Source organism: Natrix helvetica, assembly GCF_964273705.1.
Source record: "Natrix helvetica genome assembly, chromosome: 1".
Taxonomy (NCBI): domain Eukaryota; kingdom Metazoa; phylum Chordata; class Lepidosauria; order Squamata; family Natricidae; genus Natrix; species Natrix helvetica.
This window is the reverse complement of record NC_138548.1, coordinates 68554814-68572366: the sequence shown is the minus strand read 5'-3', so window position 1 is coordinate 68572366 and position 17553 is coordinate 68554814. Positions and strand designations below refer to the sequence as shown.

Sequence of the window (17553 nt, the reverse complement as noted above, 5' to 3'; positions counted from 1 at the left end):
AAAGAGATTCAACATACCAAAACTTTTGTCTGATAGATCTCCAGTACTTTAAAAAAATTAGCCATAACTGCTTCTGGCTTCTCTAACTTGTGTCCATGTCGTTTTCTTCTCTTAGGTTCTTCAACTTCCAAATATTCAGAGTATACATCATCCTTTATCTTATCGTGTTTTTCACCATCCTCCATGCTATAGGAAATGACATGTTATGAATTAGATTTTTACAATGCCCCGATATAAACCATGGAAAGTCAGACGTTGTACAAAGTTAATTAAAAAGTAAACGTTTAGGACAGATGAATGTGAAGACATGCATTTTTCAATATACATATATGAATTTTTGTAATATCCCAAAAAGCATTTTATATACAAATGTTAATGAATGCATGCATCCTAGCAATTTCCTCTGTTTAATTTTTTTCATTTGGCAAGGCAAACAAAATTTAGAAAAGTACAGAAGCTGCATAATAGTAACATTTTAATTGCATATTACATGGAAAATACAAATTAGTAGGATAAGAGTGGCCAGGATCAGCTTTTAATTGCCAATTTCCTCTGTATTAGCACACTTATCCCATTAAAATTTCCAATCAGATGTTTGTTGTGCATGAAGGTGCCTTTTAATATATTCCCATGGTTTACATTCTGCAGTTGTAGCGCTTGCAAGACATAAGAATTTATCTGGGCTAATACTCCATAAACAACAGCTTAATAGATGATAACAATAAAAAATATGCAACAATAATAATGTGTAATCAGTTTTCAAACTACAGTGGAAACAGATCACATTTATTATTTTCTTGACTTTGAAATTTTGCTTCTTAATACTAGTAATCTTGCCAGTGACAGTCAAGGGGATTGTGTACAAACATATATGGTGAAACAGCAGTTGCATAACAGTTTAAATATTATATAGTTTGAGAGTAAGTATAAATGCATTTCTAATGTTAAGGAGAGTTAGATAATTTTAAATATAAAATTTAAATATATATTTTTAAATTCAAAAATACAAATTATTGTGTTGATATAACTAAAAAAGGAGTGCAAACGTGAACAAAACCATACAGGTGGTCATTGACTTAGGACCATTTGTTTAGCAATCATTAGAAGTCACAATTGGTTTGAAAAATGTGATTTTCCACATATATAAAACCACTGTAGCATTTTTGCAGCCACGTAACTGTAGCCCAGAGTCTTAGCAATGGGCTCAAGTCAGTGGTGGGTTCCGGATCCCAGTATGGTGCAACGGGACCGGGCTTCCACCAAATACTTACTGCCTGCGATGCTCCAGCTGCTTGGTGGAGTATCGCGCAGATGCCATACGCTCCGTGTGTGGAAGCCCACAAAACCTCAAATATCGGTAAGGAGCGCGGGTGGGTGGGTGGGTGGGCCCTCCGGAGCACCATACCAGAATGGTACCTGATGCACCATACCAGAACGGTACCTGATACCGGGGTGTACCGGTTGTAACCGACCACTGGCTCACGTTTATGTCTGATGCTGCATCCTGGGGTTAAATGATAGCTATTTGTAACCTTCGCAGATATGAAAGTCAGCATGGGGCAGCAAAAGCTGCAAATCACAATCATGTGCTGTCTCACTTAATGACATCAGCAAAAAAGGTTGCAAAACTGGGTGCAGTCACATGATGCCTCATTTAACAATTACACTACTTAACAATGTATTTTACAATCCTGATTGTGGTTGTAAATCAAAGACTGTCCGTAATTAAGATGTATTTTTTTGCTCTTGGATTGAATTTTCAGGCAATTCTATAAACTATCTCTATTAATAACAAAAAAAAATTCTTTGGTTTTCAAGTATTTTGTTAGAAAGCAACACTGTGACAAAGGTGTTATTGAAACCAAACCCAGGTTCTTTTGCACTACTAATTCTACAAGGCATCAGCTGATTACCCTTTTTTATCCTTTTTTTGGAACACTTGTTATTTGTACTATTTACTAAACCATAATAAGGTTTTCTCTCTAAAAGCTATATTGTGGGAGCTTCCATCACAACGATTGCCATTAGTCATTGTTGTTGGGATTTAACTTTGCTTTGTTTGTTTTATCGAATGCATTTTTATTGATGAATGACAAAAATAAAGTTTCTGTCTGTCAGTTCCATTAGAATTAACTGGAGTTAAAATATGGAGGGAAAAGTTGACTGTTTCATCGTACAATTTTTAAACACCCTCATTCAAAATATTCATAAAGTTTCTTCAACCACATTTTTTAACATAAAAAAAACACCAACAGTGTTTAACTATACATAGCTTACTCAGCCTTCTCAGATTCTGTTCTTGTTTCTGATTCATCATCCCTTGTAACTTCAGGTAGCTGAAATTTTTGTAAAATATACAGAATTTTAATATTATGATAATATTATCCAATTAATTATGAATGTTTCAATTAATTAAAACCATGTTGATGACTGTTTGCCTGAAAATGTTGTGTGTAATGTTGTGTGTTTGTGTTTTCACATAAAATGTTTTGTGTAAAAATTTGGACATGGCTTGGGACCAGGGTACCTGAGGGATCCCCTTTCTTCCAGAGTTTCTATCTGTACAACTAGATCAAACAGGGTGACCATGCTGCAGATCCAATCAGCCAAATAATGTTGGCTGACAGGGAGTAGAAGACAAGCTTTTTCTACAGCAGCTCCTTTTCTATGGAACCTCCTCCCTTCAAATATTAGAATGACCTCAACCAGTGGTGGGTTCCGGACCCCATTGAAACCGGTACGCTGTGCATGGGGCTGGATGTCCTAGTCAGGTATGCACACTGCGCACACATGTGCATGCCACCTCCCTGTGACACCAAACTGCTCAGCAGAGGTCACGCAGGTACTGCACACCGTGCGGGCAACGCAATTGGCCAGTTGCCTTATAAACAGTTATGCAACGCGGGCGGGTGGGCCAAATGAGCCACCATACTGGTACGGTGGCTGCTGCTCCTGGCTACTACTGGTACGGCCGTACCGCACCTTACTGCCCCAAAAAATGAAATTCAATGGTGAAAAGAGTAAGGTTCTACATTTAGGCAACAAAAATGGAATGCACGGGTACAGTATAGGTGGTACCATGCTCAGTAGTAGTAACTGTGAAAGGGATCTTGGAGTCCTAGTGGACAACCATTTAAATATGAGCCAGCAGTGTGCAGCAGCTGCCAAAAAAGCCAACACAGTTCTAGGCTGCATCAACAGAGGGATAGAATCAAGATCACGTGAAGTGTGAATACCACTTTATAATGCCTTGGTAAGGCCACACTTGGAATACTGCATTCAGTTCTGGTCGCCACGATGTAAAAAAGATGTGGAGACTCTAGAAAGAGTGCAGAGAAGAGCAACAAAGATGATTAGGGGACTGGAGACTAAAACATATGAAGAACGGTTGCAGGAACTAGGTATGTCTAGCTTAAGAGAAAGAAGGACTAGGGGAGACATGATAGCAGTGTTCCAATATCTCAGGGGTTGCCACAAAGAAGAGGGAGTCAAACTATTCTCCAAGGCACCCGAGGGTAGAACAAGAAGCAATGGGTGGAAACTAATCAAGGAGAGAAGCAACTTAGAACTGAGGAGAAATTTCCTGACAGTTAGAACAATTAATCAGTGAAACAGCTTGCCTCCAGAAGTTGTGAATGCCCCAACACTGGAAGTCTTTAAGAAGATGTTGGATAGCCATCTGTCTGAAACGGTATAGGGTTTCCTGCCTAGGCAGGGGGTTGGACTAGAAGACCTCCAAGGTTCCTTCCAACTCTACTATTGTATTGTATTGTATTGTATTGTATTGTATTGTATTGTATTGTATTGTATTGTATTGTATTGTATTGTATTGTATTATATTGTGAACCCACTACTGACCCCAACCTTGGTAACCTTCCATAAAGTTTTAAAACCTGTCTATGCTCCTAAGCCTGGGGCACTACATGTGCCAAGGGACTCATCTCCTGGCTACATAGTTTGCAGGTCAGATGACTTGCTTTGCATGTATTCCAATTAGATGCTTTATTTTTTTATTGTTTTAATGGTTTTTACTGTTTTACTTTTTATTGTTTTAAAATGTTTAAAAGATTTTAAGGTAATATATGTTTGTTAATTGTGAGCTGCCCGGAATTGTTTGCAAAGATGGGTGGCTATAGAAATTAAATTCAGAAGATTTCCTAAAGCCTTATCCAGTATACTTACCTCTCTGTGTATATATTCGCCTTCACTGTCATGCTCTAATCCAGCATTGGCGAACCTTTTTTGGCTCACGTGCCATAAGTGGGGGGAGCACAGGGGGGTCAAGTGCAGGCGTGCCATACCCATAATGCAATGTGCGACCCCGCCAGTGTGCATGCGCACACTAGAGGCGCAACCCCCCGTTTTTCCATGCTTTTTTCGCCCTCCCCAGGCTCCAGAGGCTTTATAGGAGCATGGGGAGGGTGAAAACAGCCTCCCCCACCCCCCCAGAAGCCCTCCGGAGGCTTCAGGGACCTTCAGGACACTTCCCTGAAGCCTCCGAAGCAGTCAAAACGACCCTCCAAGCAAACCTGAAGTGACTTCCGGACGCTTCAGGGACCTACAAGAGGCTTCCCTGAAGCCTCCAGAGCAGTCAAAATGACCTTCTGAGCAAACAGGAAGTCCATTCCTGAACTTCCAGTTTGCCCGTAGGGCCGTTTTTTTGCACTCCGGAGGCTTCAGGGAAGCTCTTGAAGCCTCCAGAGGGCCTCTGTGGGGGGAGCGGGGAAGGCTCTTTTCGCCCTCCCCAGGCTCCTATGAAGCCTCTGGAGCCTGGGGAGGGCAAAAAATGGCTTTAAAAAGGGTGAACTCAGCTGGCCAGGCGGCGCATGCGCGCTGGCCAGCTAACAGGGCAGCGACTCACATGCCCTGACAAATGTCTCCGCATGCCACCTGTGGCATGCGTGCCATAGTTTTGCCATCACTGCTCTCTAATCCCTGTTTTTAACAATATTGTGTGACCTCCCAGTCTTCTTTTATTGGATGGTTTGAGGCACTGGGGTGAGGGTGGAGAGGTCAGCTAGGTAGACATTCTCTTATGGAATGCAGTAGGCGTTGTTATTCTCTGATAGTTGTTTTTAACATTTACGTGAACTTCCTGGAAACTCTCTGTTAATTTGGGGTGCAGTATGATTTGTAGACTGATTATTTCCAGTTCTACATTACCATCCTAAGTCAGACAGTAGATCTTGCTAAATGTCCTGTCCCAATGACTAGAGTCCAAAAAAGACAATGTCAAACATTGGGGTTGCTGTATCAAAAATGGAAGCTATTTGGTTCCTTCTCAGACTTCTGAGTAGCAACCAGAATCAGAAATCATTGTTTTAAAGAATATGTGCCTCAAAGCTCTGATTAATAACCCTTATTAGAAATAAATTGAAAATTCTAAGATAAGATTTTTAGTGAGCTCAGACAAGGCAATCTAGAGATAAATTAAACAATACAATTCTGATTCTTTTTTGTGCTTTTTCTGAGGTACAATGGGGGACAAATGTCTCCTTTTGAAGGCAGGACAGCCTATACATATAGATTGTTTTGAAAATGACTACATACTAGACTTCTTAACAGCATGAGAACTAATGGCATCCTGCTCTCCATCCTACCCTTAAGAAAAAAATATTGTGCTGCTGAAAAGTTGCCAGTTTGACTTCAGTGATATGATATTGGGATGCTGCACAGCCACATTAAGGCCATGGGCTGCGCATGCAAGAGGTGTAGAGAAATAGAAGCCATCAGGTGACTTACAACATTATCAGATAAACCTTTCTTTCCAGAGGAATGGAATATAGCAGCAGCAGTAATGGCAACACCATAGAGAACAGATTGAATATTTTAGAGTGGCTAATTGAGTAGAATCACCAATGATAATAATGCACCAAGAAGCTATTGGGGGGGGGGGGGGGGATAGCACCATTGTTTGTACTATCATATGGAAACAGATTTTACTGAATGAAAAGACTTAAGACCTTTAAAATATATCTCAGCATAGCTTCAATGGTCTTTTAATGCATCATATTAAACTGTTACAAATATTTTACTAAAATTTATAGAATTCTAATTTTTAATCCATTAGATTAAAAAACATCTATCTAATATATATATATATATATATATATATATATATATATATATATATATATATATATATATATATATATATATATATATATATATATATATATATATATATAATATTTTATCTATCTTATCTCTCTCTTTATCTCTCTGTCTCTCTCATCCACCCACCCACCCACCCACCCATCTATCCATCCATCCATCTATCATACACAAACACCTGCATTGTTTTACATACCTGAATTTTCTTCTTCTTACGAACTGCACTTTCCAAAGAAGGGGGTGTTTCTGATCCAATAATACCAGCAATGTCCCCAAGGCCAAGACCATGTTTTGATCCACTTTCCTTTTTTGTATAAATATCAAAAATATCTGATAAGAGGTCACTTTCTCCCTTTTCTTTTTTTACAAATTGCACGATTTCAGCCGCAATGCCGTGTTCCAAAATGTCCACTGCTTCGAGCACATCGTCATGAATACCAAACTGTGTTGGATCAGGCATATCTCCAAGAATTTTGGTAACTCTTATGTTTTTGGCCCCTTCAACTAGGCCATCACCAAACACAGTACTCCAAAGAATCTGAAAAATGCTCCATATCATAGTAAGAAACATTTGGAAGAATCCTATAAATAGCATCCAAAGAGAAGAAAAGGACACTTTCACCAGTTCTTTAAAGGTCATTTTTTTCACTTTTCTATATTGTTTCCTTAGATTTTTCAGTCTAATGATCTTGAGAATTGTGGCAGCATATTTCTTTACTGCGTCACATGCCATTGCAAATGCTGAAGCTGATTCAAAAGATTGTTCTTCTTTCTCGCCTTCTCCAACCTCCCTCAGATAGCAAGCTTCATTCTCTTCCTCAAGTCTGTCAATTGTATCAGTTTCAGAGATCTGAGACGCCAACTGCATTTCAAAAATGGTGTCCTCACAGAAATTGACAAAAAGCTCCATTTTTTCTTGCTCTCCACCTTCGTTTACAACATCAAAAATAAACTGCCTTTTTGATTCTTTAACTTGGGGCTTTTCCCACTGGGTCCTGCTGGATTCACTAATCTCAAAATAAACCCGTTCTATCTTCTTGGCACTACCCATGATCTCAATGCGTCCCAGATAAGGTTCAAAATAATTTAGGACACTTTCTGCCGGATGTAATAGAGTTTGAAGGCGTGAATCATTTGGCATGTGTTCTGAGAGATTGGTTAAGAGCACTGCCACATTAAACCCAATATCTTTGGCTGGCTTGTGAAATCTTTCAACAAAATCAACATAGTTAAACATATCATTTTCATCAGTTTCTGTACAGGACAGCAGAAAGTCAATTTCTGATTGCATATACTGCTTCTGACCTTCCATGGCTTTTTGAAACTCCTTCTTTGAGATTATTCCTTTTCCTTCCAAATCATACTCTTTGAAGGCTTCTGAGCTTGTTAAATCTTTCAGCTTGAGAAACATGTCAAAGAACTTCAAAATCATTTCTACGTTGCTAGATGACTCGACCAGTGTATCTACCATCTGTTTGCCAATTGTGCCGTTTACAATGTTACCTAAATCACAAATGTAATCATTATTTAATTGAAGTGCATATATAATGTTTAATGTACCTTTAGAAATGATTACAACTATTTCCAGTTGTATAATGTTGCTTTAAATTAGCTTTGCAACCACTGTTCAACTATATGTTTAAATCTATTGCAATTTCTTTTTCAAGTTACAAGGCAGAATTACTGTTGTAGATACAATAGCTTAAAATGAGAAGGTGTTTTTTTTTCCAAATTAATTTTATTGTGACTTATAGGAATGGAAGGAATAACACTTTAAAAAAGATTCCACCTTCAAGCAGTGACAACAGCATCACCACCATATCCTTCAGAAGATCCAGTAATTCCTTCAGCAATTCAATTTGGCTGGAATCCTAAGATACAAATAAAGTTAACATTTACTTTTAAAATGATATAAACAACATCTCAATTTACCATGGTTATGTTTTACATGATTGGAACCAATGAGCTATGTGTGTCTGGCAGAATGCTTAAGTGCAGAAAATGCTATCCAAGGTAAGGCATAGAACAATGAAATCTACCTTATCTATTCCATTGAGGATACATGGCAATCTACCAATTCCAGAGTGTCAAGCAGCAATCTTCCATAGCAGCTGTTTCCTTTTAACTAAACACCTTAGGGGCCGAATATGAGATCAACTCAAAGAAGGCACTTTGGAACCAAAGAAGATAGCAGAATTTTTATAAATAAATGCAGCTGATCGCTGAAGTACTATGCCAGGTAAAAGGATATCTGGAATAACACTGCACAATTACACTAAAAGATTTCGGTGCCTGGGTTATATTAAGATGCCCCATGAACAAGAGGCCACTTTCAAGATCAAGGCATTATATCATTATCCAGTTTCTTCTTTCCCATAATGTCTTATCTCTGTGAAATCTGCCCCAGAAGATTAGACAATTATCCAGAACAGTATAAGACATATTAAGAAGGGTGGAAAAAGAAATAGGAATAGCAAAAGCTGCGTTTTAGTGACAGGAAATTATTCTGTGAATTTCTGGAAGGAAATGGATCCATGCCATTTTTTAAAATGTATGCCTTCTCAAGAAACATCAAAGGGACATTTCCTAAGGCACATAGGAAGTACTCTTGATGTTGGAATAAATAGGATAATGTGATGGACATTGGCAGATAAATTACACATATTGTAAAAAACTATCTTGTGCTAGACATTTTATTTTTGCTTTTTTTTTTACACAAAGTACATTAAACTATGGGATTAACTAGCATCAGTGTATTGAAAGAAAGAATATATATGAAGAATCGGATTATCAATTGCTGCTAATCTTATTAACTATCTACCATCTCTTGAATCAGAAGCAGCCTACCTTAAATACCAATTGTTAGGGAGTAACTGTAGTAGAGAGTGATTTGTCTTCTATACACACTTTTGGGCTTTCTTGGTGCATTTAACTGGCCAACCTGTGATTTATAATACTAGATCACAACAGCCTTTGTTTAACCTTCTAATCAAAGTCTTACATTGAAATAACAGAAAATATTTGTTGCTCAGGTTTTAGATTTTGGTAGTGGTTTGCTCTCCGAGCTTGTCATTTACTTCCTGAATGTTTCATTACCAGGCTGGATAACTTCATAAGTGGGAGTTTTGTAGAAGTGTTTTGTCCTATTCCTCTTTAGCTTATATAAACAGCAACATAATATACAACATATACAACATTATACAGCATTAAAAATGTGATAATTGTAAACAAATCTATGTTGGAAAAATAGGAAGACAATTGAAAACAGGAATTCATGAACATCGGCTAGCAGTTAAACAGCATGACCAAAAATCCCTGATCTCAAGCCAACATTGACAATGAACACCACCAGTTTTATTGGGAAGGAACAAAAATCATCAACCATGCCAACATCTGCCACACATGTGAATTTATTGAAGCCTGGTACTCTACAAAAGGATAATTAACAAGCATATTTATTTAGATCCAGCATATGAACACATAAGAAACCAGACCATTTAAACGACCGATCAACAAGGAACCAATCAGCATCTCAGAATTTAAATATAGCACCAAACAAATGGTCAACTGACCATACTGGCACACAAGATATATACATGCTAAAGGAGAATAGGACAAGACACTTCTAAAAACTCAAACTGATGATGTTACCTAGCCAGGTAATGAAACATTCAGGAATTAAATGGCAAGCTCTGAGAGCGAGCCACTATCAAAATCTTATGTTCTTAAGTTCTAATGTGATCTTTGTTGTGTTTCAATCCCGTGTTCACCTAAATCAGAAATCCTGATTCTCTAATAGATCAAATTTGAGCTTCCCCATTTCAGGTGGGGAACCAGCATCTCTGGTTTAATTCAAATCAGGATTATAGCACTTAGTACTATACAGCATACAGAATGTGTCTGTGTGGTGGGAGACTAGTGGGATAAATAAGCAGGCATATGGCTGTGATGCTTATTTCTATACCCACAAACCTTACTTTATGAAATATGAAATAAAATGTATACACTTGATTAATTCTTTTACATTTTCAGCAAAGATGATGAATAAAATTTACCTGTGAAAGCTTCATTTGCATGTTAGCAAAAACATGGAGAAAGCCAACAACTGCATCCCATAGTCTACTGTGAGCCAAACTCTGCTGATTTCCAATGCAAGGCCCCTACAATTAAAGAATGATGTTTTTAAGTTTTCTTTTTAAGCATCTATGCCAATAAGTATTGTTATTATTTAATTATTGATAGCATGCTCTAAATCTACAAAGAACTGACAATTTCGCAACAATGAACAATATAAAGCTTGAAGGAGGAGCCAACATCATGATGATACGGACGTGCGGTCTCGATGCTCTGAGACTGCTGCCGATACTTTTGCCACTGGATGGTCCAATCAGACCTAAACCGTTCCGTAGAGATGGTGAACAGGAAGAATATGTCTTGCTGATCTCAGGGACACCGCAAAGTCCCTGATCGATCCAAGAGAAGTTCTTCAAGCCGGCGACAAAAAGTCCAGCCTCAGGCTGATGAAGTTGAGATGGCTCCGGAACGGAAGGGAAGCGGAAAGAGAAAGTGTGTCCATCTGGTGAGGAAACTTTACTTTTTGGGAAAATACTGCCCCCCCCAAAAAAAATTTTTAAGTTAAATTAAATCCGAAAACAGAAGAAAACAAGCGGCGAAATTAACCTATATTGGATTGCTTTGGATAGTGTGTTTCTTTTTCTTTGTAATTCTACTTTGTGGATTGAAGTGCTCACAACTTTTTTTTTTAAAAAGAGAACGGATCAGTTTTTCTTCTATTTTTTATTTTAATTTTTTAATCTATGGATTAAAGTCTTCTTCTTTATTTCAACTAGGACTTTTATTTCTTGCTATTAATTTTGTTTAAGAACTCTGTTTCTTTTAAGTTTGAAATAACATTAGAGAATGGGAAGCAATACTGCCACTTGGAGGCTGGAGGCTTGAGTTTTTGAAACAATGTACTTTCCCTTTTCCTTTTGATCTCACTTTGTATCTTGAGGCTCAGCAACTTGTTTATAGAAAGTGATAAGAAGCAAGGGCATGAATGTTTTTATAGGTGCACTTTGAGAGTCTTACTGGCAGTGGGAGAGAAAAAGAAACATAGCTCTCTTTTTTGAAGATAATTAATGAACTTGCATTTAAGCTAATTTAATATAAGAAGCCTTGAAAGTCAGAGTGGCAGTATCTACCAGCTTGCCAAAATGGCACAATATTCAAAAGAAACAATAACTTTGCAAAACAACTTGGCTGGAATTCAAAATTTATTAGAAATAACAGAGAGAATTGAGAAGAAGATGGAAAAATTAGAGTTTATAACAGCAAAAAATGATGGGGTCAGAGTCCCAAAAATTGAAGGGGATAATGATTATAAAGACAAGACAACTGATTACTTTACCAGTGGAGTGAACGTGGTTGAAAATGCGAAAAGGGGAGTATGGAAAAGGGAATTAGATCGACAGGAACTCTACCCTGGATCTCAAGGCATGGAAGAAGGAAAAAAAGGAAAAACAATGGATTTAAAGAGAAGCACGATTGGCAACCAAAGATAAGGTGATTTAAATAGCAGATGGAGGGCATCGATATTACTTAAGTGATGCTACAAGCAACAAGCTGCGGAGAGAAGTCCACAAAAAAATTATTAAAGAAATAAATAGAAGATCAATTCCACAAATGAGAAAAGAAATAAGACTGTATTATTACTGGAAGGATACAGGCTGATATATGAAAGTTGATAATAAAAAATTATTTAATTGTAGTAATTAGTGATTAGTAATTTAGTAATCTCTAGAGTGCTATGTTAAATAAATAATTGATAAGGTACATACATGTGTTGGTTTGATGAGAGGAAATTTGATGTAATTAATGAATGAATTTCTGTTAATAAATAATAACTATAACAATGACAATGAAGTGACAAGGGATATAGTGAACAATATATATATGTACTGGTTTAATAAAAGGAATTGGGATATAAATTGTAAACAGCGATTTGGAAAGGAGGATTAGAAACCTTGTTATCAAACATAACTAATTTTTACTTACAACATGCTATAAAGGGGTAAAATGAACTGAAATTTTCATTAAAACTCTGTCAAAGAATTAATTCTCTTTATATCCTTGTCCAATTCTTTAGCTTGGAAGAAAATATATATTTTTAAGAGATGTAAAATCTCAGTTTTCTCCCCCCCACCCCAACTACTATATATAAAAAGATGTTGGAGAATAACACGCCAGTAGTCCCAAAGGTGTTTTTTCAAGAGTCAACTGAACCTTTTGGTGTTTCTTTGAAGACATTTTACTTCTCATTCAAGCAGAGGTGAAGAAGCTTCTTGGATGAGAAGCGAAAAGTCTTCAAAAAAACACCAGAAAGTCTTCGTCTTAGACTTAGAATAACTTTATTGTCACTTTAAATCTATACTAATCAGCATATATTAAAATCAAATTTCATTGCATACAGCTCTCAAAGGTCAGCACCTCCAATATACACTACATAAACATAACTAAATAAATAAACAAATATGCATACAGTATACCCACATATATTATATGACACAGAGAAACAACACGGTCGAGTTCAGATGTATACATGTACATGGTGAGAAAAACAAATCTTGCGAGTTTACCAGATGGATGGCATAGGGAACAAAGCTCTTACAGACTCTGATAGTCCTGCTAGAAATACTTCAAAACCTCCTCCCAGAGCAGAAACAGAAACAGACCATAAAGTGCTCTAAGCATATTGCGCTTATAAGTAGCATCCTAAATAACGGGAAGTGGGTTTCCTATAATCTTCTCAGCTGTTCTCACCACTCTCCGTATGGCTCTTCTATCTGAGGCACTGCTGCCACCAAACCAAACAGTGATACAGTTTGTTAAAAAGTCCAGTTGCCTCTTAAAAAAGCACTTTTGGGACAACCATGGCCTGGATGACTCAGAATCCCCATAAAGAACCTGTAGATATTATCTTCATTCTTTCTTGCTTGCTTGATTTAAAAATGATTTTACAAATGGTAGTAATCATGAAATTCCACTAATTCCAGTAAATCTTTAGCATCCATTCATGTCATCCATCTATTCGTTCATGTCAGCAAATATTGTATCAAACAGAAAGATTTCACCTACTTGTATATATTCAGTTAGTGAATTAAAAATCTGCTTGGTTACAGCCAAAGCCTTAGAGAAGTTATGTTGTCCAGATTCATCAATTATATCTTTGCCAGAGTAGTACCAATAAAAATCACTGATTGATTCCTAAGAAAAAAATATGTAGTTTTTCCTGTATATATTAATGAAGTAATAATCAAACAGTATTCCAAAAATAAATAGTAGTATATATGTATCATTTTTATATTTATCATTTTTCTAGTTATTATGATAAAACCTGTATCTACTCCAATGAATTCTGAATGCAAACAATAGCAAATAGAAAACTATTCACTTTAAAAAAGTCCAAAAGAGCATATTTTATTATTTCAGTCACTATACACTACTTTAAAACACCTTCTATACTGCCTTTCAATTAAGTTTAGTTTTACATCACAATATGCATTTAAAACACTTTGAAACAAAACACTCTTAACCCAAAATATACCCCCATACAAACTGTAAGACATAATGAACAGATTTATGCTGTTTATTAAAGGTTCTTGTAGAAAAGAACCATTTATCCTGGCCCTGAAGATCAGGATCAAGTAAAAGATCAGGATCAAGTAAAACCAGCTGGAAAAGTGCTCCAAAACCAGGATTCCAACCTAAATAGGGTTTAACTTCTGATAATCTAATTAGAAGAATTACTAACTCACAAACAAACTTTTAAAATGTAGATTAAAAAATATTTTAAAAAGCTGTTAATGTATGACTGCATGATGCATCTACTTAAATGCCTGCTTCAGCTTTTCTAGCGCTAGGTGCAGTAAATAAACTGACTTTAATTCCCAGAATTCATAGCCATGACGAAGCTGTCATAGTAATTATGGAAATTCAAGTCTTTTGTGAATAGATTAGAAAAGGCTGCTTTACTTAAATATCCCGCCTCTTGAGTCATGATCTGGATGCTAATAATCCTGGAGCCTGGGTTTCACATTCCTGGGAATTGGATGGAATCAGCTGACAAGTTCCCAATCAACCTGTCCAAACAAATCCCTTCTTTTTAGTTTTGCAAGTCTGTTTGGACTGATCTTTAAGGGCCTCAGTGAAGTTGGCCTAAAAACCCCTAAGCATCAGTGTCTTTACTGCTGTATATAAAACCAGGGGAGGTTTGAAAATCAAGCAGCAGCTTATTTGTTTTCTCAGGAAAACGGCATTCATTTTTAATTCCCTCACAGTGTCTGCAAACATAAAGCAAAGCAATATTTTAAAAATCAATTTTTCCTCAGAGATCAACTACATCAAGTATATGTAGGAAAAGAAAAACCTGAGTGTGATTCAAATCAAACATTTAAATCCCAACATGTTTTTATCTCAAATTAAAGTTAGGAAGAGTCATCAATATACTTCTAGTTTTTTTCCCAAGCTTAGATTTTACAGTTTCTATTCAGATTGGTTGCTATGCTGCTTTTCTTTCAATTAATACAATATAATTGAAAAAGAGGACACAATTACTGAATCATGGAACTGTAAAAAGAAAAAAGAACAGACACCAAGTGTAATGAAAGCCAAAAACTTGTAAAGGCAAAGGATTTTCATAACAGAGTGATATAACATTTTCTCTGTTTACCTGAAGCCGCAAAAGATAATCAACTGTGCTAATGATAATATTCACTGTAGTAGTATTGCCCATTTGCGTGCGCAGGTAATTCTGAAAATCTGAAAGGTAAAATAATTTGTGCTATATAAATTAAAGATTAAATATAGTCTTACTTATTTTCATTTTTTAGGTTCATTTAGAAAATGAAGAATTGTGCATTGTTTTGAAAGGAAATTGCATTCATAACCACCTGATGGATACCACAGTAATTGGGTCTAATAATATGAAAGAAGTGCAATCTTTTTAAAGAAAGTTACATGAAATATTAATTGCATAACATATTACATAGCAAAACTTCTCACTTACTAGATTTGAATTTAATAAAATAGCAATTTGATTTGTATCTGGAAATAACTTATACGTGTGAAAAAATATTTCTGAGTCCACCTCATCTGAGAAACTGATAAACTGTTGAAGAATTGAAAATCCATTTAAGTATGAAAGATATTGGAATAACTTATTTCCCCAAAGATTTAAAATCAAACAGTAAATTGCTGAAAATATATTGCACATCACTTACCATTGTTATGACCTTCACACAGCAGTTGTAAAAATCTAAATAGATCTTTAGTAAACTCATCATTCTGTAGTACTTTCTCACCTTGAAAATATACAGTACAATGAATTACGCGATAATCAATTGCTTCTAAACATGCAGAACAAATAGTCTTTCAACAGCATCCTTCAAACTAAGTGATTGTAATAAAAAGCAAATACTGTAAGCTAATTTACAGTAGTTCGTTCTTTAAAAAAAATAAATACTCTGGGGAAATGATAAAAGCAAACTATAAAACAGAAAAAGCAAAGCTAAAATATTTAGCACTCCAAAGCATTCATGATCAAACTACAGGACTAAAAATCTAATAGGAAATGGTTAGTCATTATCAAACCATGCCTTAGGTATGAAAGACGCTTCTTTAATTAAGCATAAAATTGTTTCTTCAAGCCCCATACACAATCATCTGCAGACCATGAAAGTTAACCTAAAAGATATCTATAAAGATGCAATTAAAGAAGATTTCTTTCTGTATTTGCCACACACAATAGCATCAAAAGCGGTAAACCCAAACATACCACGCTCACGTATGATGACTGTGGATCAAAGAAAAATAATAAGAATACAAAATAAGCAAGTTATAATTACATTAGATATTTTATTAAATGTTTTCTTGGAAACTAAATGAAACAGCACAGTTTAATCACACATCATTTTACGGAGGTTAAATAAAGAGACCTTAAGTGTACTGAACAATTGGGCTGAAAAAGAAAAAATAAATAAATGTAAATCTATCGAATTCATTCATTGTACATACGTGTTCCTTCTTCAGTAACCATTCCAAGGCCTTCTGCTTTATTTTGTCTCTCGAAGGCATTCAAATCAAGAACACTTATTAAAAAAAAAGACAAAAGATTTCTGAATCAAATAATAAGACGGAATAATAATTTAACAAATCATTCAAATAATAAAAGTGAATTATAAAGGTTTAAAAATGATACATTTGAAAGATGAAGTTTCACTGAAATCAGTATTAAATGCTTCTCTATCAATATTACATCCTAAACCCAAACCAGTTTTTCAATATTCCTTCCGTTGATATCACTGCAATATATCAATTGAGACAAAAATTAACTTAATCCACTGAACACTTTCTCCTTTTTTCATCAATGGTAAGGGCAGTAAGAATCTAGTGTTCCTAGATAAACAGATTTACTTTTTAAACTGTTATTATTAACAATAACAACCAGTTAAGAATGGTGGCATGAAAATATTGTAAAGATTCTTAAAGGGCAAAATAATGCATGCCTCAGAACTAAATCCATTCATTGCATCTCAGTTCACATTATCACATTTTCAAAAAACATGAATTTGGAGAAGTATATCCCATTGAAGATGTGAAAGATCAGATTAGGGGCAGATCTTCATAGAGAAAATCTATCTATACAGTCATTGACAAAAACTTGATAGCACATGATCAGTCTAAATTCCATTCATACATGCAGCTGAGCCCAGAAAGTGTTTACCTGCAAGATTGCATTAAGCCAGAGATAGATTGGAAAAAACCAGCATCCTTTTTCTCTTTCAAATAATCCAACATTTTCTGAATCAGAGATGGAAAAAATATATTAAAAACAGTCTGAGTTTGTTTAATGACAAGAATATATTTTTGCTAGGACGAGAATAAGTTACAATCTTAACATACTATGTGCACCTTTGGACTTGTCTTGGGAACTTGGATAATGTAAGCCTATATATGGCATGTTTAAAGGCTGTCTTGGCTGGACCCCTTGCTGCTGAGTGCTAAGAATGGTGACTGGAAATGGGCAAGGAATTGGAGGTGGTGGGTTCTAGAGCAAAGCCTGGAATAAGGGAGGGGTTGGGGCGGCTGAGATAGAATGAGGTAAGGGCCATCACTATTATGACAGGCACAGGGGATATCACAGAAATCTGAAAGAAACAACTCACAGACTGATTTATTGGATAACTATGATAATTCCTACCCACCAACCCTCAATATTCACCCTTGAAGAAGATGACTGGATATCTTTTATTTATATGTGCGTGTGTGTGTGTGTGTGTGTGTGTGTGTGTGTGTTGTATTTGTGCTGATAAATAAATAAAGGGAGACTAGTATAGATCCATTTCAAGCTATTTAACTCTCATCAGCTAGCCATACCCT

At 36.0% G+C, this 17553-nt stretch overlaps 1 protein-coding gene across 1 annotated transcript in view; it reads right to left on the bottom strand.

Annotated features, from left to right (window-relative positions):
- RYR3 (ryanodine receptor 3) overlaps positions 1-17553 on the bottom strand; it is a 334068-nt gene that overhangs the window by 29741 nt on the left and 286774 nt on the right. The window contains exons 81-90 of the mRNA XM_081937281.1: positions 16898-16974; positions 16189-16262; positions 15396-15521; positions 14846-14934; positions 13252-13380; positions 10170-10274; positions 7904-7985; positions 6311-7617; positions 2278-2336; positions 18-186 (exon numbers count right to left, since the gene is read on the bottom strand). Coding sequence (XP_081793407.1) covers positions 18-186; positions 2278-2336; positions 6311-7617; positions 7904-7985; positions 10170-10274; positions 13252-13380; positions 14846-14934; positions 15396-15521; positions 16189-16262; positions 16898-16974 — 2217 coding nt within the window. The remainder of the gene's footprint in view (positions 1-17; positions 187-2277; positions 2337-6310; positions 7618-7903; positions 7986-10169; positions 10275-13251; positions 13381-14845; positions 14935-15395; positions 15522-16188; positions 16263-16897; positions 16975-17553) is intronic.